The sequence below is a fragment of the Pangasianodon hypophthalmus genome, chromosome 30, assembly GCF_027358585.1.
Source record: "Pangasianodon hypophthalmus isolate fPanHyp1 chromosome 30, fPanHyp1.pri, whole genome shotgun sequence".
NCBI lineage: Eukaryota > Metazoa > Chordata > Actinopteri > Siluriformes > Pangasiidae > Pangasianodon > Pangasianodon hypophthalmus.
The window spans coordinates 2,684,539-2,709,084 of NC_069739.1; the positions used below are offsets into that span (position 1 = coordinate 2,684,539).

General features: G+C 39.2%; 2 protein-coding genes and 1 pseudogene across 2 annotated transcripts; 2 read left to right on the top strand and 1 right to left on the bottom strand.

Annotated features, from left to right (window-relative positions):
* Positions 1–1,041: 1,041 nt before the first annotated feature.
* LOC128317827 (tripartite motif-containing protein 16-like) lies at positions 1,042–7,545 on the top strand. Its single transcript, XM_053231659.1, has 6 exons — positions 1,042–1,724; positions 2,693–2,788; positions 2,915–3,148; positions 3,706–3,877; positions 4,115–4,174; positions 6,622–7,545. The coding sequence occupies exons 1-6, from the start codon at positions 1,134–1,136 to the stop codon at positions 7,167–7,169; spliced, it is 1,701 nt and encodes a 566-aa protein (XP_053087634.1). The 5' UTR covers positions 1,042–1,133; the 3' UTR covers positions 7,170–7,545.
* A 4,222-nt stretch (positions 7,546–11,767) lies between these two features.
* Positions 11,768–13,018, bottom strand: LOC128317842 (E3 ubiquitin/ISG15 ligase TRIM25-like). The gene has a single exon (XM_053231676.1). The coding sequence runs from the start codon at positions 12,743–12,745 to the stop codon at positions 12,365–12,367; it is 381 nt and encodes a 126-aa protein (XP_053087651.1). The 5' UTR covers positions 12,746–13,018; the 3' UTR covers positions 11,768–12,364.
* A 2,696-nt stretch (positions 13,019–15,714) lies between these two features.
* Positions 15,715–22,155, top strand: LOC128317832 (E3 ubiquitin-protein ligase TRIM16-like; annotated as a pseudogene).
* The last annotated feature ends 2,391 nt before the right edge of the window (positions 22,156–24,546 follow it).

A 24,546-nucleotide genomic window follows, 5' to 3' on the forward strand; every position in this document is an offset into this window, starting at 1 on the left:
ATTTTACTGCATTAGAAAACAACATGTCAAAACAAGTGGCATTTATTTTAAAGAAAAAAAGCACAAGCACACCTTTCAAGCAAAACACTCCACAAAAATGATTATTATGTTTAAAAATATAAAAATAATAGATGTACTGCTGATAATTAAATTTAAAAAAATATATTTGGACACTTAATATTATTCTGGTTGTTACAGTTAATCCATGGTTAATATGATGAACTACACCATGTGGTTACTCTGCTAGAGGCATCTGTATGTAACTGAAGGTAATTGACTACATACATCTACTTTAAATTACCTTTACACCAGCTGGTTAAAAGTCATTGCAAAAATGACTCAGATGAAGGAATTAAGTTATGAGGAAAGAAGGAAAGAAGGCCGCTTTATTCAGCTGATCAGCAAAACCTCAAAAAATAAGTTCAAAGAAGAAGGACTTGTGAATGAAAACAGTCGACATACAGGCAGAATCAGAAAGACCACCAGCCGATTGGGCAGATAATTGTGAATAAAATCAAGGACAACAGCCGAGAAACAGCAGCAGGGATTGCTTCAGAGATGAATGAGAATTACCAGATACAACTAGAGCACAGACTATTCACAACAGGATCATGGAGCATGGGTACAGAGGAAGAGTAATGCAGCAGAAACCATTCAACAGCCTCAAGAATAAAACAGCAAGGCTGAAATCTGCAAAAGAACAAACACAGAAAAACAGCAGCTTCTGGAGAACTGTAAAGTGAGAACTTCTCACTTTAAAAATGGCTCCAACATTCTTCCAGGATGAATATAATTTTAAAGATGTCACTAGGAATAAGTTCTTAAATTGTAACAATTGTAATTTATCAACAAGGATGAAAGTTTTGCTTGAGGTGTCAGTAGGAAAAAAAGACCAGAAATTTAAAACCCATTCTGTGTGTGTTTCATGAACTTAATCCTAATAAGTGTAGCTACACGGGTTATATTTATGTACTGAAGGGAGATGAAATGGTTAACAGAGGAGGATTGATAACCTCTCTGCGTTTGTGCTCCTCCTCTTCCTCTCACACACTCAGAGAATCAGGAAGTAACTCCTCATTTCAGAGAAAACAAAACTGATCTCTCTCTCTTTCTCAGTGTGTGAGTTCAGGAAAATGGCAGAGGCCAGTATTTCAGTAGATCAGGACCAGTTCAGCTGTCCAGTGTGTCTGGATCTCCTGAAGGATCCGGTGGCTATCCCCTGTGGTCACAGTTTCTGTAAGTTGTGTATTAATGGCTGCTGGGATCAGGAGGATCAGAAGGGCGTCTACAGCTGTCCTCAGTGCAGAGACACCTTCACTCCAAGGCCTGTTCTACGCAGAAACACCATGCTGGCTGAAGTGGTGGAGAAACTGAAGAAGACTGAACTCCAAGCTGCTTCTCCTGCTCACTGTTATGCTGGACCTGGAGACGTGGAGTGTGATTTCTGCACCGGGAGAAAACGCAAAGCCGTCAAGTCCTGTCTGATGTGTTTGACTTCATTTTGTGAAACTCATCTGAAACCTCATCTGGAAATTTCTGGTTTAAAGAAACACACATTAATCGAAGCTTCAGCAAAACTACAAGAGAAGGTCTGCTCTCAACATAGCAAGCTGATCGAGATCTACTGTCGTACTGATCAAACCTGCATCTGTTATTTGTGTACGATGGATAATCACAAAGGTCACGACACCATCACAGCCGCAGCAGAAAGAGCTGAGAAACAGGTGAGAACTAGAAATCTTTCCAGAATGAATTCTTCCTAGTTTTATTTCTTAGTTGGAATTAATTGCTTTAGTCAGTTACAGGATTTGAACTTTAATTTCAGTTTTGTAAAAGCTTGTTAAAATGTTGTGTTCTGGTTAAGATAGTGTTAAAACTTTTGTCAGTGTTAGTCCTAATCTGGTCAGACCAGGAAGGGACAGAGCATGGCACACGAAAGCAGAGAGAGAGAGTGAGAGAGAGAGAGAGAGAGAGAGAGAATTGAGGTACAGCAAACATGAATAAATCTGTTATAATAAGCTCCACTCTTCTGGGAAGGCTTTCCACTAGATGTTGGAGCGTGGCTGTGGGGATTTGTGTTCATTCAGATACAAGAGCTTTAGTGAGGTCAGGCACTGATGTTGGTGAGGAGGTCTGGGGTGCAGTTGGTATTCCAGTTCATCCCAAAGGTGTTCAGTGGGGTCGAGGTCAGGGCTCTGTGCAGGACACTCGAGTTCTTCCACTGCAACCTTCACACACCATGTCTTCATGGAGCTCGCTTTGTGCACAGGAGCATTGTCATGCTGGAACAGGTTTGGGCCTCTTAGTTCCAGAGAAAGGAAACTGTAATGATGCAGCACACAGAGACATTCTGTACAATTGTGTGCTTCCAACTATGTGGCAACATTTCAAAAAAGCCATGTTTAAAGGTTGATGGTTCCCTTGACTGGAAACCATCACACCGGCATCCCGCCTTTTTACATTCTTTGTTTTTCCTTTTACTCTTCTGCCCAAAAACCCAAGTTTTACTCTTTATTTTGCCACTCATAATAAGCAGCATGGAAGTTATTTCTAGCTCGTAACACTACAAAATGCAGTAACCATATAGAAATTCTACAACACTGTGCTGCCAGGTGATTAGGTATTGTGATGTAGGAACTAATAAAGATGAATGTACTTCATTAAGAGCTGAAAATAATTGATGTGTCCTCAGAGTGAGCTAAAGGAGGAGCAGAAGAAATCCCAGCAGAGAATCCAGGAGAAGCAGAAGAAGGTGCAGGAGCTGAAACAGGCTGTGAACACTATAAAGGTGAGCAGTGAGCAGAGACAGAGCTGCTCCTAGAAACACACACAACATGGACAACCAGTCATTTAGATTCCCAGTAAGAGAGGGAATGATAGATGAGCTTTAAATCTTGTGTGTGTCTCCTAACAGCTCAGTGCACAGACAGCAGTGGAGGACAGTGAGAGGATCTTTACTGAGCTGATCAGCTCCATGGAGAAAAAGCGCTCGGAGGTGACGGAGTTGATCAGAGCTCAGGAGAAGGCTGAACTGAGTCGAGCTGAACGACTCCTGGAGCAACTGGAGCAGGAGATTGCTGATCTTCAGAGGAGAGTCAATGAGCTGGAGCAGCTTTCACACACACACGATCACATCCATTTCCTCCAGGTAACACTCACTGTCTGATCTACAGAGCCAGCTGTTCCTCACACACTCTCTAAAACACCTCTCATTAAAGCAACAATAAATGTCCCTGTCTGACATCACAAGTGTGTCTGGTGTTATCCTGAGATCAGGTGACTTCACAGTTTATTACTGTTTGTTATTGTTTAGTGCTGTTTAGCTTCTTTTTAACTCGACTTCAGTTCTTAGTTAATTTCATTATTGATAGTTTGTGGATTTGGGCTCGAGTAGCTATGACTTCATTTGTCTGGTGTGTTTATCGTGACAGTTGAGCAATGAAGGATCACAGTAGCCACCAACATTGACTAATGTATCTACTGATTTCCTATATCTATGGCTACAACATTAAAAACTGGCGGCTTATAAGGTGGATTCATAATGATCGTATGATGTATTTGTGTAATGCAAGCTGGGTAATGTAGTGATAGAATGCTCATGGATGTAAATACACTTTTAAAAATCAGGAATTTTGCAAAAAGACAAACTTTCCAAAGTACTTTGTTTGTGTGTACTGTTTTTGATGTATAAATTGCTTTCTGTAGGCTTTAGCTTCTGGACGTCGGTCTCCCCAACAAAAAAGACCAGATTTTCACACGTCCAACATCACTGTCCATCAACATCTCTCATTTGATGGAGTGAGGAATTCTCTCTCAGATCTGAAGAAGAGACTCGAGGAATTCTGTGAGGAGGAATTTAACAAAATCTCTCCACATGGTAAGAGGAGCTGTTCCTGCTGGAGAAACACAATGATGGACGTCTTTACTCGCTCTGTGAAGTATTATTTCTTAGCAATGCTCCTGCTTTCTTTTTGCAGACAGTTTACTCAAATAACACCTTTAACTAAAATACTGATTTAAAATGAATAAACTGACTGTATCACTTTAAACTGTTTCCATCTTTTACACAACCTGATGATGCTTTTTGTCTTCGTTTCCATTTTTCTCTCCACAGCTGCAGCAGTTCAGATCATTTCACTACCGGAGCCACAGAGCAGAGAAGATTTTCTGAAATGTACGTGTAAAGCACAAACACACACACACACACACACACCTACAGCTACACCCAACAAGCATGTACACCCAACGTGCATGCACACACATACATGCACACACGTGCGCGCACGCACGCACACACACACGCAGTGGTCACTTGTAGGACCTGTTTCCAGTATTTAGTACATGTGAGGTCCACCCTCACACACACCAGCTGTCTTCATTCCTTGTGGGGACCAAATGCACTATAAGTAATAAGAAACAATATTGTTTCCATTGATGCTAACAAAATTATTAACCCAGAATGACGTTTACCTTCTAAACAACTTTTATTGGTTGACTGAATAGCAAATGTAACAGCAGGTCTGCATATAAAAGCAGAAACAGACATCATTTTAACCTACAAACACAATTCTTACCTTAGAAACAGGCATGTTAAACAGATTTTTTGTATTTTATTTAAATTCTAAGCAGATCCAGGTCAAGAGCTTCAGTTAATATCCACATCAAACATCAGAATGAAGAAAAAGTGTGATCTCTGTGACTTTAACCGTGGCATGGTTGTTGGTGCCAGATGAGCTGGTTTGAGTATTTCAGAAACTGCTGATCTCCTGGGATTTTCACACACAACAGTCTCTGGAGTTTACACAGAATGGATTGAAAAACAAAAAACATTGACTTTTTTCTGATTCTGATGTTTGATGTGAACATTAACTGAAGCTCTTGATCTGGATCTGCATGATTTTATACACTGGTTGATTGAATAAATGCATGAATGAGCAGGTGTACAGGTGTTCCTATTAAATTGGACAGTAAGAGTAAAGAACCTCTAGCACACTAGCAATTACACGTGTAAATTAATGGAAGGATTTTAAAAAAAAAAGACTTTGTGCCCCATGTTGAAAAGATGCAGAGGGTGCATTTAGCTTCAAACACACATGCTCTGTCAGTGGTATATATATACAGTACTGTGCAAAGGTCTTAGGCACCCTATTATTTTAGTACAAACTTTGTTATAGATGTTTATTTTCTGAATTCTACATTATTGATTCAGTACAAAAACATTTTAAATTTCCAAACATTGGTTTTTCAGCACAAAATGAAATGTTCCAGAAAAATGTTTGTATGTCAGTAAAGAAAGCAGCAGATTCCATAAGAGACACTTTTCAGATAAAAACATAATGAAGGCTGCTGGGTTTCGCTGCAGAAATAAGAAGCGAGTCGACAGTCAAAGTCTCCAGAAGAACTGTGGCTGCTTCTGCAAGATGCTCAGTAACACTTCCAGCTCATTTCCTTATAAAACTGCACACACTGCACCTCAGATAGTGTTTTTTTTTTTAAAGCAAAGTGTCATCAGACCAAATATTGACTTTGTGTCATTTATTACTGTTTACTGCTTTTTATGGTATTTTTTAAATGTATAAACATTTAATTTCATTATTTTTGAAGGCATCTTTGCTCTGCAGCATTTCATTGCATGTGCCTAAGACTTTTGCACAGAACTGTAAGTGTGTGTGTGTATATATATAATAATAATAATATTAATAATAATAATACATTTTATTTATAAAGCACTTTACATTTTAAAGAAAATCTCAAAGTGCTACAAAAAAAACAGCAATTAAAACCAGCTGCCAACTGAGATTAGCACAGAAATTTAAACTATATTAAAACACTTTTTATAAAGGTACGTTTTTAAACCCCTTTTAAAACCATCAGTCATTTGTGGAGCCCTCAGATGTATATATATTTACACATTATGTGTGCCAGAACACTACTATCTACTACTATCATCTGCAATACTTGTTGTGTTTAATAAAATTAGGCTTAACAGCTGGGTTAATTACAGATAAAAAAAAAACACTCTGAAAGGACTTGTCCTAAATTATAATAATAATAATAATAATAATAATAATAATAATAATAATAATAAATGAAACAGTACTTTTCAGACATGATGGTCATGGTGTAAGGTGTGTCTAGCTGAGTGTTAGGATTACTAGGAGAACACTTTGATAATCTGACTGTGCATTTCCTCTCATTAGGAGGACAGTATTAGTGCACCACAGTTATCCAGCGAGCTGCTACACTAACTTCTCAAACTTTCTGCACACGTTTCCATAATATTACTTCTTTCACATTCTTATTTTTGTAACCAGAAACTAATAACAAAGCTGCAAAAAAATAAAACACTTACCTTGAATATCCTTCCTTGTTCGTCTTCTGTTAAACTCACACTGGCTCTTTCTAAAATGTAAATTAGTAATGGCGGAGGTGACCTCCTCATGGGAAATGTAGTCCATTATCACTTCCGGGTACGCTTCTTTGTATTGATAAAAGGACGGCGAAAAACTACAACTCTCCGGTTAAATATTAAAAAGCTAATTATTGTATTGGCTATACGCTTAGCGCTTACACTTTTAATAAAACATGCCACGTTCAGTTTGTTTTTCTCTTTTATTTCAGATTTCTGTTATCTGACTCTGGATCCCAACACAGTACATCGTAAACTCATTCTGTCTGAGAAGAACAGAGCGGTGAGATACAGTGAGAGAGAGCAGCAGTACTCTGATCATCCAGAGAGATTTGCCTCCTACTGTCAGGTGTTGTGTAAGGAGAGTGTGTGTGGACGCTGTTACTGGGAGGTGGAGTGGAGTGGTGCTGGTGTGTTCATATCAGTCTCATATAAAGACATCAGCAGGAAAGGACCGGGTAATGAGTGTGTGTTTGGATACAACAATCAGTCCTGGAGTCTGCGGTGTTCTTCTTCTTCTTCTTCTTCTTCTTCTCTCTGTTTCTATCACAACAACATTAAGACTGATCTCAGAGTTCCATCATCCTCCAGAATAGGAGTGTATGTGGATCACAGTGCAGGAACTCTGTCCTTCTACAGCGTCTCTGACACGATGAAGCTCCTCCACAGAGTCCACACCACATTCACTCAGCCTCTATACGCTGGGTTTAGGATCTACTCATGGTTTGGTTCTACTGTGAGATTGTGTGATCCAAAATAAAGTGTGTAGTGTTTTATGTAAAATTCCTGCACATTGTCACATTGCTGCTCAGTCATCTGTCTGACTAGCACACAATCCATCTGCACAAAAACACACTCATTTAAATGTATTCATTAAAACAGATTAGTCATTTTACATTAATTAAAAAGGAAATGTTAAAAATGAACTGTCAGACAAGAAACTAGTAAAATTTCAGAAGAAAAGGATGGAGGAGTGAGAAGTGCAGCGCGCGAGCTGTGTGAGTTGTGCTGAAATCGGTGACGCAGAGAAATCTGTGACTAGAGGTCACTGTTCAGTAAATGTTCAAGATTGCAGCTTCTGTCTTTTCTGTTTGTGTTTTATGATTGTGATTGGTAATTAAACGATGTGTACTCCACCCACATGCTCCTGTGTGTTTATTGGGACTGATTTTAATTCTTTTTTGTGTCTTTTACCATTGTGGTTCTTATTTATGTATGTAACTCTGGGTAAATTTCGGTTACTAAAGATTTTGACAACATCATTGATTAATATTTTTTTTTACATGCTTTAATAGGACGCACGTAAGGTTTACGTTTATATGTAACTGTCCCTATAAGAGTGAGAACCTCTTTTTATAATGATTGTATGCAAATATGGGTGAGTAAGGCCATTCATATCTGATTGGTTGTAAAAGTTATAGTCCCGCCTCCCTACTGGAAGGAGGATTCTTATTGGATGGTTGATTTATCATTCAGGGGAGAACAGGTGAAGCAGCGGAGTCTTTAGCAAAGTTGTTATTTTGTTTGTATGCTGGGTGTTTTCAGCAGGAATGAGTGTTTTTTAATCGATTTAGTTGTTTGTTTTGAGTATTTTCAGTGAGTTTGTGAGATTTAGTGTCACGCGAGACGGCACTTGCCGTGTTTGTTTATGTTGGAACGGAAAGTCCGTTATTCCGGTTAACGGCGGATGAAGTAGAGAGAGAGAGAGAGAGAGAGAGAGAGAGAGATTCGGAGGAGGACATGGTTGGAGGACATGGTTGGAGGACAGATCCCAGATAGCGCTCTGATCCCCTCGCGATCGAGAGTTCCTCTGGTACCGCTGGAGAGGAGACAGCGATTCGGAAGAGACTGCAGTGGGCATCAGATGCAGCGAGATCCGGAGCGGAGCTCATAACGCTTACTGCCTTAATGACAGCGGGACTGAGGGGCTTTATTTACTAATTTTGTTGCTCAGTAGAGTGAAGAGGCCAGCTTTGTGTTTTATTGGGCCACAACGAGCCCTAGCAACGTCTCAGGCCTGCAACGGTGGGGTGTGTGTGTGTGTGTGTGTGTGTGTGTGTGTGTGAGCTCACAAGTCATTAGTGTTAGTGTTGTTTGAAATCTGAATGCTTATGTAAGGCCTTGTATTTATCTTCTTTGCACTTTTAATCCCCCTGTACATAGTCTGTGACACTCATTTCACCGTTCAAAGAGGGTATTGACCTTTTCTCAAAAGAGGACATATAAAGTAATTAGTTAGAGTGTGTTTATTAATTGATTAGTATTTGAAATAAGTCACACAGAGACACCTGAAGGTGAACAGCTCTCTTTATAGGGGTTATTGATCCATGTGACACTGTCATAGATAGTGAATAGTTTCTTCTGTTTCTCTCCTTTCACACTTTCTGTTTATTTATTTTATTTATTTATTTACCCTATTTATCTATTAATTGATCTATTTGTGTATATATTTATATATTTGTTGGTGTCTTTATCTGTGTTAATAAATAATCTTCCTAATTTTGATACTTTCTGCTGAGTAGTGAGTTCATTTCTGTATCAGAATATTAGTTTACACTGAAAGTAAAGGGTACTGACCTACACTTACCTGGAGTGTGAAATCCGTTAATGTAGGTCCGCTGACAGCATCCATCCGATCTGTTAAAGGAAAAGGATAGCTTAGCTCATAATTAATATTAATACTAGAGGGGAGTAACGACTTTAATATTTTCATTGAGAGACACATTACCTGAACCCGGGGCTCCACCCTAACAGAACTTAGGAGAAGTAAATCCTAGGAGGGCAGGGGGTGCTACATGTATAAAATATATTATTAAAATAATATTAACTATTATTATTATTATTATTATTATTGTTGATCTTAGTAATATTATTTTTATTTTAAATAATAGCTTATATAAAGTATATATGATGTGTATTTGTAATAATAGAAGTAATAAGAATTATACATAAATAAATCTCATTTTCTAATCTGATACTGATCCATGTGTTGGGTTTATTGTTCGCCAGTTTCTCCAGGGCCCTGAGTTTTCACTCATCAGGTTACTTGTAAACCATAAAAAAATTCTAATTATGTGTAAAACATGTATTCTGTTAAAACAATATTTTGTCTTGGTTTTCCACATCAATAATAATAATAATTGCACCTCTGCACTGTTCCGTTCATTTTTTCCACCAGGCCATTATTGTACATGAGGCTTGAAGAGAACTAAGGATGTTACTAAAGCAGGAGGCAAATATATATACACACAATATTATGTTCTACATATTTTTTTTTTTTTTGGAGGGTGTCATTTTGAAGCACAAAGGCGCTATGACACCACTGTGTTTGTGAGGGGATTTGGTGGCTTTGTGGTAAACACCTTGTCTCTGGACTCAGCAGGTGCTGGTTTGAAGTCAGCTTTTGTCTCTACTTGTGTTGTGTGGTGTGTTAGATGGAAAATATTAGGTTAGGCTTTTGCGTCGTAAAAATATTAAACCAAGATGGTGTGTGATGTAACTGGTTCAAGTCTATGCACTTTACTTATATGAACTTATATGACAGTGACTAATATGAAGGTGAAAAGGACTATAAGAGTTCACTTGTGTGAGATCCTGTGGCTCATGTGGATGAGTGTCACCTCTGGGTTAAGAGGTTGCTGGTTCAAACCCCAGCCAGGACTCCAGAATGTGAACATAGATGCTAAAGGAATCAGTGGCAGACAGAGGGAAAGGTGCAGGTGGTCTAGAGGGTGTGATGGTAATATCTGGGCAGCTCCCCCACCAGGGATTGGGCTGGGTAGGTGTGGGTTCAGGTGGCTTGGAGAGGGTGTGGTAACTTAGTTTTCACAGTGCTCCCCTTATTATGTAAAACAGTGCTCCCCTTATTATGTAAAACTAAGTTAACACTCTTCCTCCCTGCATCATAACCCCTTCTACCCCAACTGCCCAGATATTGCCCACCCCCCGCCACCCCCCGGGTATCCCACACCTTCTGCCTGCTATTGACCCCTTAAGCCTCTATGTTCACATCCTGGAGTCCTGGCTGGGGTTTGAACCAGCAACCTCTTAACCCAGAGGTGACACTCATCCACATGAGCCACAGGATCTCACGCTAAGGTCCTGTTTTATAGTCCTTTTCACCTTCCTATAAGTGACAGTCATATAACTAAGTAAACTGCACAGACTTGTAGACAGCACAAAAACCTGCCCTTTTAGCGCCATTTCTCCACCCAAAAAACTGAGTACAGCAATGAGCTGCACTTGAACTAGCAAGCTCATGGGCCTAAGGCAAGGCTTTTACCACAAAGCCACCAAATACACACTGGTGTCATAGCGCCTTTGTGTTTTAAAATGACACGTGCAAACAATCCAAAAACATTTCTGTCTCTTGCTTTGTCCATATGTCCATTGTTCACACAGTATAGCGTTTGTTTTTATTTTCTGTAAAAGTCTTATGTCTGTATTATCTGAATTATCTAAATAGAAACAAAGATGCTACAGAAGAAAGATGCTAAAAAAATGACAAAGAATTAGAAAATTTAGTTTTGAGTTTTGTTTTATATTTATTTTCTTAATTGAATTGAATAATATTTTAAAATTAAGCATTACTTGTAAGTTGGTAGCTACAGGATTACAGTAATTGTAAAATGGAAGCTAAAAGATTAGGCTTATAAACTTTGCAGTCTGACTGGAGCAAAGAGAAACATTTTAATTTTCTGAAATATTATTACTTTATGTTATTATCAGGTATCAAACAACTTCTGTATCATTTTCAACAGAATCATGAACATAGTTCACTTATAAATATAAAATGTCATAACCATTTATGATTGCACCAAGTTATTGAACTTTATCAGAATAGAAATGTAGCGACACCATGAACAGTCACTTGTAATATTTTCTCCTTCTCTCCTCCTTTTTTCGGAAATTCCTGCTCTGGAAGATTAAATTCCCATATCTCACAAGTCTGGGTTTAATGATTGACCTGAGCGTAGATTGTGTTTAGTAAGCAGAGAGAATGTCCAGGTAAAGCTGGGGTTATTGAAGGACATTGATGTATAGGAGAGAATGTCAGAGATCTCAGCAGTAAAGATGGAGAGAACCGTGTTCTACTTGCTCGTCGTGTTTCTGCTGATGCCGGTGCCGAGTCTGCACTTAGAAAGATAAAAGTTTAGAGCTTTTATATTAGAGCACATGCGCTACGTTATGTAACAAATCTAAAACAGTTTAATTTCCACACAGCAGTGTTAAAAAAAACTCATTTCCATTTTTATTTGTACATGTTGTGTATAATAGTGTAACTGATGCTTCTACACAGAGCCAAAATCAAAGTTGGGGTGTGTTGGAAACTCAGAAGTGAAGACCAGGAGACTCGGGTATCTTCAGCAGGATTCTTTATTGAGAACGTGCTGTTTCACTCTGCAGTCATCAAGTCTAAACAAGAGATCTGTACATTGTAGTTTTATACACATTTTAAGGGTCAGTCCTTAGAGGTGGAGACAAAAGCACTCAGGTGACAACTTTAAACAAAACATGGAAAAGAAGTACAGAGTTATAGGAACCCTCCCCAGACTCTGCAGTTTCACCAGCTCTAATCCAATCAGCATAACTAAACCACTCACACACTTCATTATCATAGAGATAAAGAAAAGTCCACACCTCAGGTAATGATGATCATGAACAATGGCCACCAATGCAAAGAATGGGGCAGAGGCACCAAGAGCCATCACAGACAAAAGGTGGTAGCCTCAGTTACTATGCTCGTTTGACTCACAGTAAAGAGAACAGGAACTGGCAGAAACCTCCTACTAGAAACTTTGCTCAGCATAATCATTTAGCTGATGTCATTCAGCATACTAGAAAACAGTGACTCTCATATTTGTATTCCTACAAGTGTCAGAGATTAACAAGTCAATTTAACAATATATATAGTTGTGAGAAACTGGGACACATCTTACTGCACTACACACATTACTAAGGATCACACAACCTCACAGTTATATCGTCATCTAACAAGTAGATCCCAAACCCAGCGTATAGAGGCTGAGTGAATGTGGTGTGGACTCTGTGGAGGAGCTTCATCGTGTCAGAGACGCTGTAGAAGGACAGAGTTCCTGCACTGTGATCCACATACACTCCTATTCTGGAGGATGATGGCCCTTGGATCTCGGTCTGAATGTTGTTGTGATAGAAACAGAGAGACGTGGAAGAACAGCGCAGACACCAGGACTGATCGTTGCGTCCAAACTTGCACTCGTCGCGCCATCCTTTCCTGCAGATCTCTCTGTACGAGACGGATATTTCCACATCGTCATCTCGCATCCACTCCACCTCCCAGTAATGGCGTCCAAGCATACTCTCCTCACACAACACCTGCCAGTGGTAGTCAAACCGCTCCGGATGATCAGAGTACTCCTGGTCTCTCCAGCTGTGTCTCAGCACTCTGTTGTTGTCACTCAGAATGAGGTGCTGATTTACTGTGTTGGGGTCCAGAGTCAGAGAACAGAAATCTGAAATAAATGAGAAGAATGTAAGGTATAATTAAAAAAATACATTTATTACTTAAGTGAGACACCAACCTATTTATACTATTTCTTACCTAAACCTATGTTCACACTAGCAAGTGACAAAGCGACAAGTGATCATTCAGTTTCTACGTATGTGTGCAACAGGGACCCATGATTTCAGCGACAAGTGACATTTCAACACATATTTTATAGATTCTGTGTATATAAAGTAGGTATGACACAGTAAAACACAGTAAAGCTGTTCACACTGACCCATTTTTCTGTTTCTGTTGTCAGACAGCGGAACGAGTCTGAAATAGTGAGTGAAACGCGGCTCATTAAGACTACATGTTAACCAGCAGTCACTTCCAAGCCATTTCCAAGCTGCTGCTCTGCGCTGCTAAAATCCTGATTTTATAACCGCCACGTCGTCTGACAAAATCACCACACACACAAGTTAAAGACATTGGCTGTGCTGTGATTTCGGCTATATTTACATGGAAAATGATCACTCAGAGAGAAAGTTACAAGCCACAGAATGCGACTTAAAAAAGAAACCAAACTTCCCCCTACTGCCCACTTCCGCCCTCTGCTGGTGAAAATACTGTTCACACCATTCTCACCAGTAAACTAACACCAGTCAGTTTTTCAAGTGTTTATTGTTTATTTCCTTAAATCTTGGATGTTAAGACTCTCTTACTGGATTATAGAGCAATTAGTGCATTTGCAGCTTTATACAGCTGTACTGGTATATCTCAGAAAGCCTGACAGACCCTGTTCCAAATCAGGTTTGAAATGAATCAAGTGCTGACTCTTTACTACACACTGAATGGCTGATCAAATTAAACTTAGGACCAAGCCTTGGGCATGGTGGTTTAGTGATTAGTATGTTTGCCTCCAGTCCTGGGGTTGGGAGTTTGATTCCTGCCTTCTGTGTGTGTAGAGTTTGCATGTTCTCCCAGTGCTTTGGGTACTCCGGTTTCCTCCCCCAGTCCAAAGACATGCATTATAGGCTGACTGGCATCTCTAAATTGTCTGCAGTGAGTGAATGGGTGTGTGAGAGTGTGTTGGATTGTGCCCTGTGATGGGTTGGCCAAGGTGTCTCCTGGGAGGGGAGAGTGTCTCCGAGTCTCCTGGTATAGGCTCCAGGCTCCCTGCAACCCCGGATATGGTGCTGGCACATAGAACCTCCTAAAACCAAGTTCATCTATAAGTTAGAAATGTAGTTTCCATGTTTTTTGGTGTTGGTGCCAGAATCCTTTTTGTGGATGACATTAATAAACATGTCTCTGCCACCCATATGGTACACAGTTGTACATAATTCTGTACAAAATATACAGACGATAAAAGGAAAACAAGTTTTTTTTAACACTGTTATGTGGAAATGAAACTATTTAAGATGTGTTACATAAAATTGGCATTTATCATCTAAACGTTTATCTTTCTAGCTGCAGATTAATTAATATCACTACATTCTCTTCTGCATTTCCTGGATAGTTACTTCCTGAAATAGACAAGAATGAGGAGGGAATGTTTGAATTACCGAAGTTCAGAAGTGTGTGTGTTTTGACAGAGAAACCAAGAGATGGATTGTGTTTGTGTTCAAACCCTTTAGATGAAGAGTGTTGGATTTCTATTTTTTTTCTAAATGCATTTTTTCGCTTGTATTTTTTGAGATTTTAATTAAGTCCTCTGAATCAACCATTTCCAACCTTCATAAAATCCATCTTCATCTCGCAGCTTCAGGGTCCTGGGTTCGATCCTGAGCTTGCTTTACTGTCTGTGAGGAGTTTCATATGTTCTTCCTGTCCAAAAACATGCAGGTAGGCAGATTGGCTATGCTAGATTGCCCCTAGGTGTGAATGTGTGAGTGAATGTGTGTGAATGGTGCCCTGAGACTGATTAGTGTCCCATCCAGGGTCAGTTCTCCCACCTTGTGCCCAGTGCTGCTGGGATAGACTCCAGATCCACCGTGACCCTGATCAGGATAAAGCGCATACTGAAAATGAATGAATGAATAAATGGTTAAAAACTGTTTAAGTGAAATGAGTTTTAATAAATAAATTAATAAATAAAAAGAGCAGTTTGTGCACTATGGAGTCTTTCATTTCAAACTTCAAACGTTCAGTGGACATAGCACAGTCACAGAGAGAAAGATTTAAATCTACTGTAAACACATGAGCAGTGCCTGTGAGTGACAATAACAAATCTCTGAGGAAAAAACACACTGGTGTAAGCGAGCAGTGGCAGCAGCAGCAGAGAAAGATAATGTAGTTGACACGTCAGGATGTTCACAGGTGAGAAGTCAAGTAAAAGCAATGTTAGGGTTTAGTTCCATACCTGTGTGTTCTCACATATAAAGAACTGAGTTATGGATATAAGTTTGATCCCTGTGAGAATTAGTGTATAGGTGTGAGTGTGTCTCTGCAGGGTGGTGGGGTGTCAATGCAGGGAGTGTGAGTTAATTCCTGACAGCTGCATCCTCCTCACTTTTAAAATGGCTTCAACATTCTTCATGGATGAATATAATTTTAAAGATGTTATTAGGAATAAGTTGTTAAATTCTAACAACTGTAATTTATCAACACGGCTGAAAGTTTTGCTCGAGGTGTCAGTAGGAAAAAAAGACCAGAAAATTAAGACCCATTCTGTGTGTATTTTATGAAATTAATCCTAGTAAGTGTAGCTACATGGGTTATATTTATGCACTGAAGGGAGATGAAATGGTTAACAGAGGAGTGTTCATAACCTACCTGCGTTTGTGCTCCTCCTCTTCCTCTCTCTCTCACACACAACCAGGAAGTAACTCCTCATTTCAGAGAAAACAAAACTGATCTCTCTTTCTCAGTGTGTGAGTTCAGGAAAATGGCTGAGGCCAGTATTTCAGTAGATCAATTTTCAGTGGACCAGTTCAGCTGTCCAGTCTGTCTGGATCTCCTGAAGGATCCGGTGGCTATCCACTGTGGTCACAGTTTCTGTAAGGTGTGTATTAATGGCTTCTGGGATCAGGAGGATCAGAAGGGCATCTACAGCTGTCCTCAGTGCAGACACACTTTCACTCCAAGGCCTGTTCTACGCAGAAACAACATGCTGGCTGAAGTGGTGGAGAAACTGAAGAAGACTAAAGTCCAAGCTGCTTCTCCTGCTCACTGTTACGCTGGACCTGGAGATGTTGAGTGTGATTTCTGCACCGGGAGAAAATACAAAGCCGTCAAGTCCTGTCTGATGTGTCTGGCTTCTATTTGTGAAATTCACCTGAAATTTAGAACTTCCTGCTTTGAAAAAACACACATTAATCGAAGCCTCAGCAAAACTACAAGAGAAGATCTGCTCTCAACACAATGAAGTGCTAAAGATCTACTGTCGTACTGATCAAACCTGCATCTGTTATTTGTGTATGATGGATAATCACAAAGGTCACGACACCATCACAGCCGCAGCAGAAAGAGCTGAGAAACAGGTGAGAACTAGAAATCACCTTAATTATATTTTCCCATCTAGAAACAGGTGCTTTAGGCAGTTATAGGATTTACAACCTTAATTTCAATTAGTGTATCAATCAGAAGGATTCTGTAAAAGCTCATTAAAATTGTATGTGTTCTGGTCAACACAGTGTTAAATTTATCCTCAGTGATGATCGTAATCTGGTCAGACCATTTAGTAAACAATTCAGCCAACACTGAACTGTGACAGGGCAAGGCAGGTGAACACACACACAAACACTTCTGGGAAGGCTTTCCACTAGATTTTGGAGCGTGGCTGTGGGGATTTGTGTTCATTCAGTTACAAGAGCATTAGTGAGGTCAGGCGCTGATGTTGGTGAGGAGGTCTGGGGTGCAGTCCGTGTTCCAGTTCATCCCAAAGGTGTTCAGTGGGGTCGAGGTCAGGGCTCTGTGCAGGAAACTCAAGTTCTTCCACTCCAACCTTAACACACCATGTCTTCATGGAGCTCACTTTGTGCACAGGGGCATTGCCATGCTGGAACAGGTTTGGGCCTCTTAGTTCCAGTGAAGTGTAAACTGTAATGCTACAGCATACAAAGACATTCTATACAATTGTGTGCTTCCAACTTTGTGTAACAATTTGAAGAAGATCCACATATGGGTGTGATGCTTGGGGTGCACATACTTTTGATCATATAGTGTAACAAAAAAAAAGTAAAATTTGTGAGTTACCTCATATAAAATGTGAGCATAACTGTGCACTGAAACAGGCTTGAACCGGTACTTAAACATGAGACAAGTGCAGATCATTGAGGAGATTGAAGACTGGAGCTGAAATTGATCTTGCACTTCATGTTCAATCTGGCAGGCATCCAAGACACCACACTTTCATCCAGCCTTTTGACATCTTACAGTTCTTTTTTCTTTTTTTTTTTTTTTACTCTTCTGCCCCACCTCCCATCCATGTCACATACACAAAGCCCTGCCATATCTACATCCACATCTAGCATTGATCCACTGGGCTAATCTTCCATCTGCTAGCTAAATGGACTCAGAGCACAGAGAATCCTATCATAACAAAAAAACCTATGACAGGAAATCTACAGAACATTTACAGTTAAAACATAACTGAAAATTACTGAAAAAACTAATAAAGATGAATGTACTTCATAAAGAGATGAATGTAACTGATGTGTCCTCAGAGTGAGCTAAAGGAGGAGCAGATGAAATCCCAGCAGAAAATCCAGGAGAAGCAGAAGAAGGTGCAGGAGCTGAAACAGGCTGTGAACACTATAAAGGTGGGCAGTGAGCAGAGACAGAGCTGCTCCTAGAAACACACACAACATGGACAACGACTCGTTTAGTGTTCCAGTAAGAGAGGGAATGATAGATGAGCTTTAAATCTTGTGTTTCTGTGTCTCCTACCAGCTGAGTGCACAGACAGCAGTGGAGGACAGTGAGAGGATCTTTACTGAGCTGATCAGCTCCATGGAGAAAAAGCGCTCGGAGGTGACGGAGTTGATCAGAGCTCAGGAGAAGGCAGAACTGAGTCGAGCTGAACGACTCCTGGAGCAACTGGAGCAGGAGATTGCTGATCTTCAGAGGAGAGTCACTGAGCTGGAGCAGCTTTCACACACACGATCACATCCATTTCCTCCAGGTAACACTCACTGTCTGATCTACAGAGTCAGCTGTTCCTCACACACTCTCTAAAACACCTCTCATTAAAGCAACAATAAATGTCCCTCTCTGACATCACAAGTGTGTCTGGTGTTATCCTGAGATCAGGAAACTTCACAGTTTATTACGGTTTGTTATTGTTTAGAGCTCTATAACTTCTCTTTAACTCGACTTAGTTAGACTGTTATTTTGTGAACTTGTGATCAAGTAGCTATGACTTCATTTGTCTGGTGTGTTTATCGTGACAGTTGAGCAATGAAGGATCACAGTAGCCACCAACACTGACTAATGTATCTACTGTTTTCCTAAGTCTATGGCTACGACATTAAAAACTGATGGATCATAAGAAGGATTCATACTGATTATATGATGTATTTGTGTAATGCATGCTTGGTAATGTAATGAACACTGATGGATGTAAATATGACTTCTTTAAAAAATCATGAATTCTGCTAAAGCACTGAAACTGACAGATGCAACACTGTACTACAAAAATCCTTATTCTTCTATATAAATGTAACTGCAGGAAAATTTGTTTACACATTTTGTTTTACATTTAATTTGCTTTCTGTAGGTTTTAGCTTCTGGACATCAGTCTCCCCCACTACACAGACCAACGTTTCACACATCGAGCATCACTGTCCATCAACATCTCTCATTTGATGGAGTGAGGAATTCTCTCTCAGATCTGAAGAAGAGACTCGAGGAATTCTGTGAGGAGGAATTCAACAAAATCCCTCCACATGGTAAGAGGAGCTGTTCCTGCTGGAGAAACACAATGATGGATGTCTTTACTCGCTCTGTGAAGTGTTATTTCTTAGCAATGCTCCTGCTTTCTTTCTGCAGACAGTTTACGCACCTGAGACTTTTAACTAAAATAGTGATTTAAAATGAATAAACTGACTGTATCACTTTAAACTGTTTCCATCTTTTACACAACCTGATGATGCTTTTTGTCTTCATTTCCATTTTTCTCTCCACAGCTGCAGCAGTTCAGATCATTTCACTACCAGAGCCACAGAGCAGAGAAAATTTTCTGAAATGTACGTCTAAAACACACACACGCACGCACAAGCACACACCTACACGCAACGTGCATGCACACACACACAGTGGTCACTTGTAGGACCTGTTTCCGGTATTTAGTATATGTGAGGTCCACCCTCACACACACCAGCTGTTTTCAGTCCTTGTGGGGACCAAATGCACTTTAAGTAATAAGAAATATTTTTTTCCCATTGATGCTAACAAAATTATTAATGCAGAATGATGTTTACCTTCTAAACAACTTTTACTGGCTTGTTGAATAGCAAATGTAACAGCAGGTATGCATATAAAAGCAGAAACAGACATCATTTTAACCTACAAACACAATTCTTACCTTAGAAACAGGCATGTTAAACAGATGTTTTGTATTTTATTTAAATTCTAAGCAGATCCAGGTCAAGAGCTTCAGGTAATATTCACATCAAACATCAGCATGAAGAAAAAGTGTGATCTCTGTGACTTTAACCGTGGCATGGATGTTGGTGCCAGATGAGCTGGTTTGAGTATTTCAGAAACTGCTGATCTCCTGGTATTTTCACACACAACAGTCTGTAGAGTTTACACAAAGTGGTGTGAAAAACAAAAAACACTGAGTTTTTCCTGATTCTGATGTTTGATGTGAACATTAACTGAAGCTCTTGACCTGGATCTGCATGATTTTATACATTGTGCTGCTGCCACATGATTGGCTGATTGGATAACTGTATAAATGAGCAGGTGTACAGGTGTTCCTATTAAAGTGGACAGTAAGAGTAAAGAACCTCTAGCACAGTAGCAATTACACGTGTAAATTAATGGAAGGATTTAAAAAAAAAATGTCTTTGTGCCCCATGTTGCAAAGATGCATAGGGTGCATTTAGCTTCAAACACACATGCTCTGTCAGTGGTACATACAGTACTGTGCAAAGGTCTTAGGCACCCTATTATTTTAGTACAAACTTTGTTATGGATTTTTATGTTATGAATTCTACATTATTGATTCAGTACAAAAACATTTTAAATTTCCAAACATTGGTTTTTCAGCACAAAATGAAATGTTACAGAAAAATGTTTGTATGTCAGTAAAGAAAGCAGCAGATTCCATAAGAGACACTTTTCAGATAAAAACATAATGAAGGCTGCTGGGTTTCGCTGCAGAAATAAGAAGCGAGTCGACAGTCAAAGTCTCCAGAAGAACTGTGGCTGCTTCTGCAAGATGCTCAGTAACACTTCCAGCTCATTTCCTTACAAAACTGCACACACTGTACCTGAGATACTGCTTTATTTTTTTAAAGAGAAGGATCGTCACACCAAATATTGACTTTTTGTCATTTATTACTGTTTACTGCTCTTTATAGGATTCTTTTTAATGTATAAACATTTAATTTCATTATTTTTGAAGGCATCTTTGCTCTACAGCATTTCATTGCATGTGCCTAAGATTTTTGCCCAGAAATGTAAGTGTGTGTGTGTGTATGTATATATATATATATTTACACATTATGTGTGCCAGAACACTACTATCTACTACTATCATCTGCAATACTTGTTGTGTTTAATAAAATTAGGCTTAACAGCTGGGTTAATTACAGATAAAAAAAAACAGTCTGAAAGGAATTGTCCTAAATAATAATAATAATAATAATAATAATAATAATAAATGAAACAGTACTTTTCAGACATGATGGTCATGGTGTAAGGTGTGTCTAGCTGAGTGTTAGGATTACTAGGAGAACACTTTGATAACCTGACTGTGCATTTCCTCTCATTAGGAGGACAGTATTAGTGCACCACAGTTATCCAGCAAGCTGCTACACTAACTTCTCAAACTTTATGCACACGTTTCCATAATATCATTTCTTTTTTTATTTTTGTAACCAGAAATAAATAAAAAGCTGCAAAAAAAAAAATACAATAATAACACATTTACCTTGTATGTCGCGTTCGTCTTCTGTTAAACTCACATTGGCTCTTTCTAAAATGTAAATTAGTAATGGCGGAGGTGACCTCCTCATGGGAAATGTAGTCCATTAGCACTTCCGGGTACGCTTCTTTGTATTGATAAAAGGACGGCGAAAAATTACAACTCTCTGGTTAAATATTAAAAAGCAAATTATTGTATTGGCTATACGCTTAGCGCTTACACTTTTAATAAAACATGCCATGTTCCGTTTGTTTTTCTCTTTTATTTCAGATTTCTGTTATCTGACTCTGGATCCCAACACGGTACATTGTAAACTCATTCTGTCTGAGAAGAACAGAGCGGTGAGATGCAGTGAGAGACAGCAGTACTCTGATCATCCAGAGAGATTTGACTCTATCTGTCAGGTGTTGTGTAAGGAGAGTGTGTGTGGACGCTGTTACTGGGAGGTGGAGTGGAGCGGTGCTGGTGTTGTGTCCATAACAGTCTCATATAAAGACATCAGCAGGAAAGGACGGGGTAATGAGTGTGTGTTTGGACGCAACAATCAGTCCTGGAGTCTGTGGTGTTCTTCTTCTTCTACTTCTCTCTGTTTCTATCACAACAACATTAAGACTGATCTCAGAGTTCCATCATCCTCCAGAATAGGAGTGTATGTGGATCACAGTGCAGGAACTCTGTCCTTCTACAGCGTCTCTGACACGATGAAGCTCCTCCACAGAGTCCACACCACATTCACTCAACCTCTATACGCTGGGTTTAGGATCTACTGTTTATTTGGTTCTACATCTGTGAGATTTTGATCCAAAATAAAGTGTGTAGTGTTTTATGTAAAATTCCTGCACATTGCCACATTGCTGCTCAGTCATCTGTCTGACTAGCACACAATCCATCTGCACAAAAACACACTCATTTAAATGTATTCATTAAAACAGATTAGTCATTTTACAATAACTAAAAGGAAATGTTAAAAATGAACTGTCAGACAAGAAACTAGTAAAATTTCAGAAGAAAAGGATGGAGGAGTGAGAAGTGCAGCGCGCGAGCTGTGTGAGTTGTGCTGAAATCGGTGACGCAGAGAAATCTGTGACTAGAGGTCACTGTTCAGTAAATGTTCAAGATTGCAGCTTCTGTCTTTTCTGGTTGTGTTTTATGATTGTGATTGTTAATTAAACGATGTGTACTCCACCCACATGCTCCTGTGTGTTTATTGGGACTGAGGATTTTAATTCTTTTTTGTGTCTTTTACCATTGTGGTTCTTATTTATGTATGTAACCCTGGGTAAAGTTGGGTTTACTAATGATATTACTAATTGACAATATCTTTGATTAATATCTATGTACATGTTTTAATAGGACGCATATGAGGGTTCCGTTTGTATGTAACTGTCCCTTTAAGAGTGAGAACCTCATTTTTTAATGATTGTATGCAAATATGGGTGAGGAAGGCTATTCATATCTGATTGGTTGTAAAAGTTATAGTCCCGCCTCCCTACTGGAAGGAGGATTCTTATTGGATGGTTGATTTATCATTCAGGGGAGAACAGGTGAAGCAGCGGACTCTTTAGTAAAATTATTTTGTTTGTATGCTGGGTGTTTTCAGCAGGAATGAGTGTTTTTTAATCGATTTAGTTGTTTGTTTTGAGTATTTTCAGTGAGTTTGTGAGATTTAGTGTCACGCGAGACGGCACTTGCCGTGTTTGTTTATGTTGGAACGGAAAGTCCGTTATTCCGGTTAACGGCAGATGAAGTAGAGAGAGAGAGAGAGAGAGAGATTCGGAGGAGGACATGGTTGGAGGACAGATCCCAGATAGCGCTCTGATCCCCTCGCGATCGAGAGTTCCTCTGGTACCGCTGGAGAGGAGACAGCGATTCGGAAGAGACTGCAGTGGGCATCAGATGCAGCGAGATCCGGAGCGGAGCTCATAACGCTTACTGCCTTAATGACAGCGGGACTGAGGGGCTTTATTTACTGATTTTGTTGCTCAGTAGAGTGAAGAGGCCAGCTTTGTGTTTTATTGGGCCACAACGAGCCCTAGCAACGTCTCAGGCCTGCAACGGTGGGGTGTGTGTGTGTGTGTGTGTGTGTGTGTGAGCTCACAAGTCATTAGTGTTAGTGTTGTTTGAAATCTGAATGCTTATGTAAGGCCTTGTATTTATCTTCTTTGCACTTTTAATCCCCCTGTACATAGTCTGTGACACTCATTTCACCGTTCAAAGAGGGTATTGACCTTTTCTCAAAAGAGGACATATAAAGTAATTAGTTAGAGTGTGTTTATTAACTGATTAGTATTTGAAATAAGTCACACAGAGACACCTGAAGGTGAACAGCTCTCTTTATAGGGGTTATTGATCCATGTGACACTGTCATAGATAGTGAATAGTTTCTTCTGTTTCTCTCCTTTCACACTTTCTGTTTATTTATTTTATTTATTTATTTACCCTATTTATCTATTAATTGATCTATTTGTGTATATATTTATATATTTGTTGGTGTCTTTATCTGTGTTAATAAATAATCTTCCTAATTTTGATACTTTCTGCTGACTAGTGAGTTCATTTCTGTATCAGAATATTAGTTTACACTGAAAGTAAAGGGTACTGACCTACACTTACCTGGAGTGTGAAATCCGTTAATGTAGGTCCGCTGACAGCATCCATCCGATCTGTTAAAGGAAAAGGATAGCTTAGCTCATAATTAATATTAATACTAGAGGGGAGTAACGACTTTAATATTTTCATTGAACACATTACCTGAACCCGGGGCTCCACCCTAACAGAACTTAGGAGAAGTAAATCCTAGGAGGGCAGGGGGTGCTACATGTATAAAATATATTATTAAAATAATATTAACTATTATTATTGTTGTTGTTGATCTTAATAATATTATTTTTTATTTTAAATAATAGCTTATATAAAGTATATATGATGTGTATTTGTAATAATAGAAGTAATAAGAATTATACATAAATAAATCTCATTTTCTAATCTGATACTGATCCATGTGTTGGGTTTATTGTTCGCCAGTTTCTCCAGGGCCCTGAATTTTCACTCATCAGGTTACTTGTAAACCATAAAAAAAATTCTAATTATGTGTAAAACATGTATTCTGTTAAAACAATATTTTGTCTTGGTTTTCCACATCAATAATAATAATAATTGCACCTCTGCACTGTTCCGTTCATTTTTTCCACCAGGCCATTATTGTACATGAGGCTTGAAGAGAACTAAGGATGTTACTAAAGCAGGAGGCAAATATATATACACACAATATTATGTTCTACATATTTTTTTTTTTTTTTGGAGGGTGTCATTTTGAAGCACAAAGGCGCTATGACACCACTGTGTTTGCGAGGGGATTTGGTGGCTTTGTGGTAAACATCTTGCCTCTGGACTCAGCAGGTGCTGGTTTGAAGTCAGCTTTTGTCTCTACTTGGTGTGTTAGATGGAAAATATTAGGTCAGGCTTTTGTGTTGTAAAAATATTAAACCAAGATGGTGTGTGATGTAACTGGTTCAAGTCTATGCACTTTACTTATATGAACTTAGACGACAGTGACTTATATGAAGGTGAAAAGGA

What these genes read in the sequence shown, in the direction of transcription:
- LOC128317827 (XM_053231659.1), top strand. Translation starts at nt 1,134, where the DNA reads ATGGCAGAGGCCAGTATTTCAGTAGATCAGGACCAGTTCAGCTGTCCA. An exon ending in AGGCTGTGAACACTATAAAG is followed by an intron (nt 2,789 to 2,914) that starts GTGAGCAGTGAG and finishes GTCTCCTAACAG; the next exon opens with CTCAGTGCACAGACAGCAGT. An exon ending in CAGAGAAGATTTTCTGAAAT is followed by an intron (nt 4,175 to 6,621) that starts GTACGTGTAAAG and finishes CTTTTATTTCAG; the next exon opens with ATTTCTGTTATCTGACTCTG.
- LOC128317842 (XM_053231676.1), bottom strand. Translation starts at nt 12,745, where the DNA reads ATGCTTGGACGCCATTACTGGGAGGTGGAGTGGATGCGAGATGACGAT.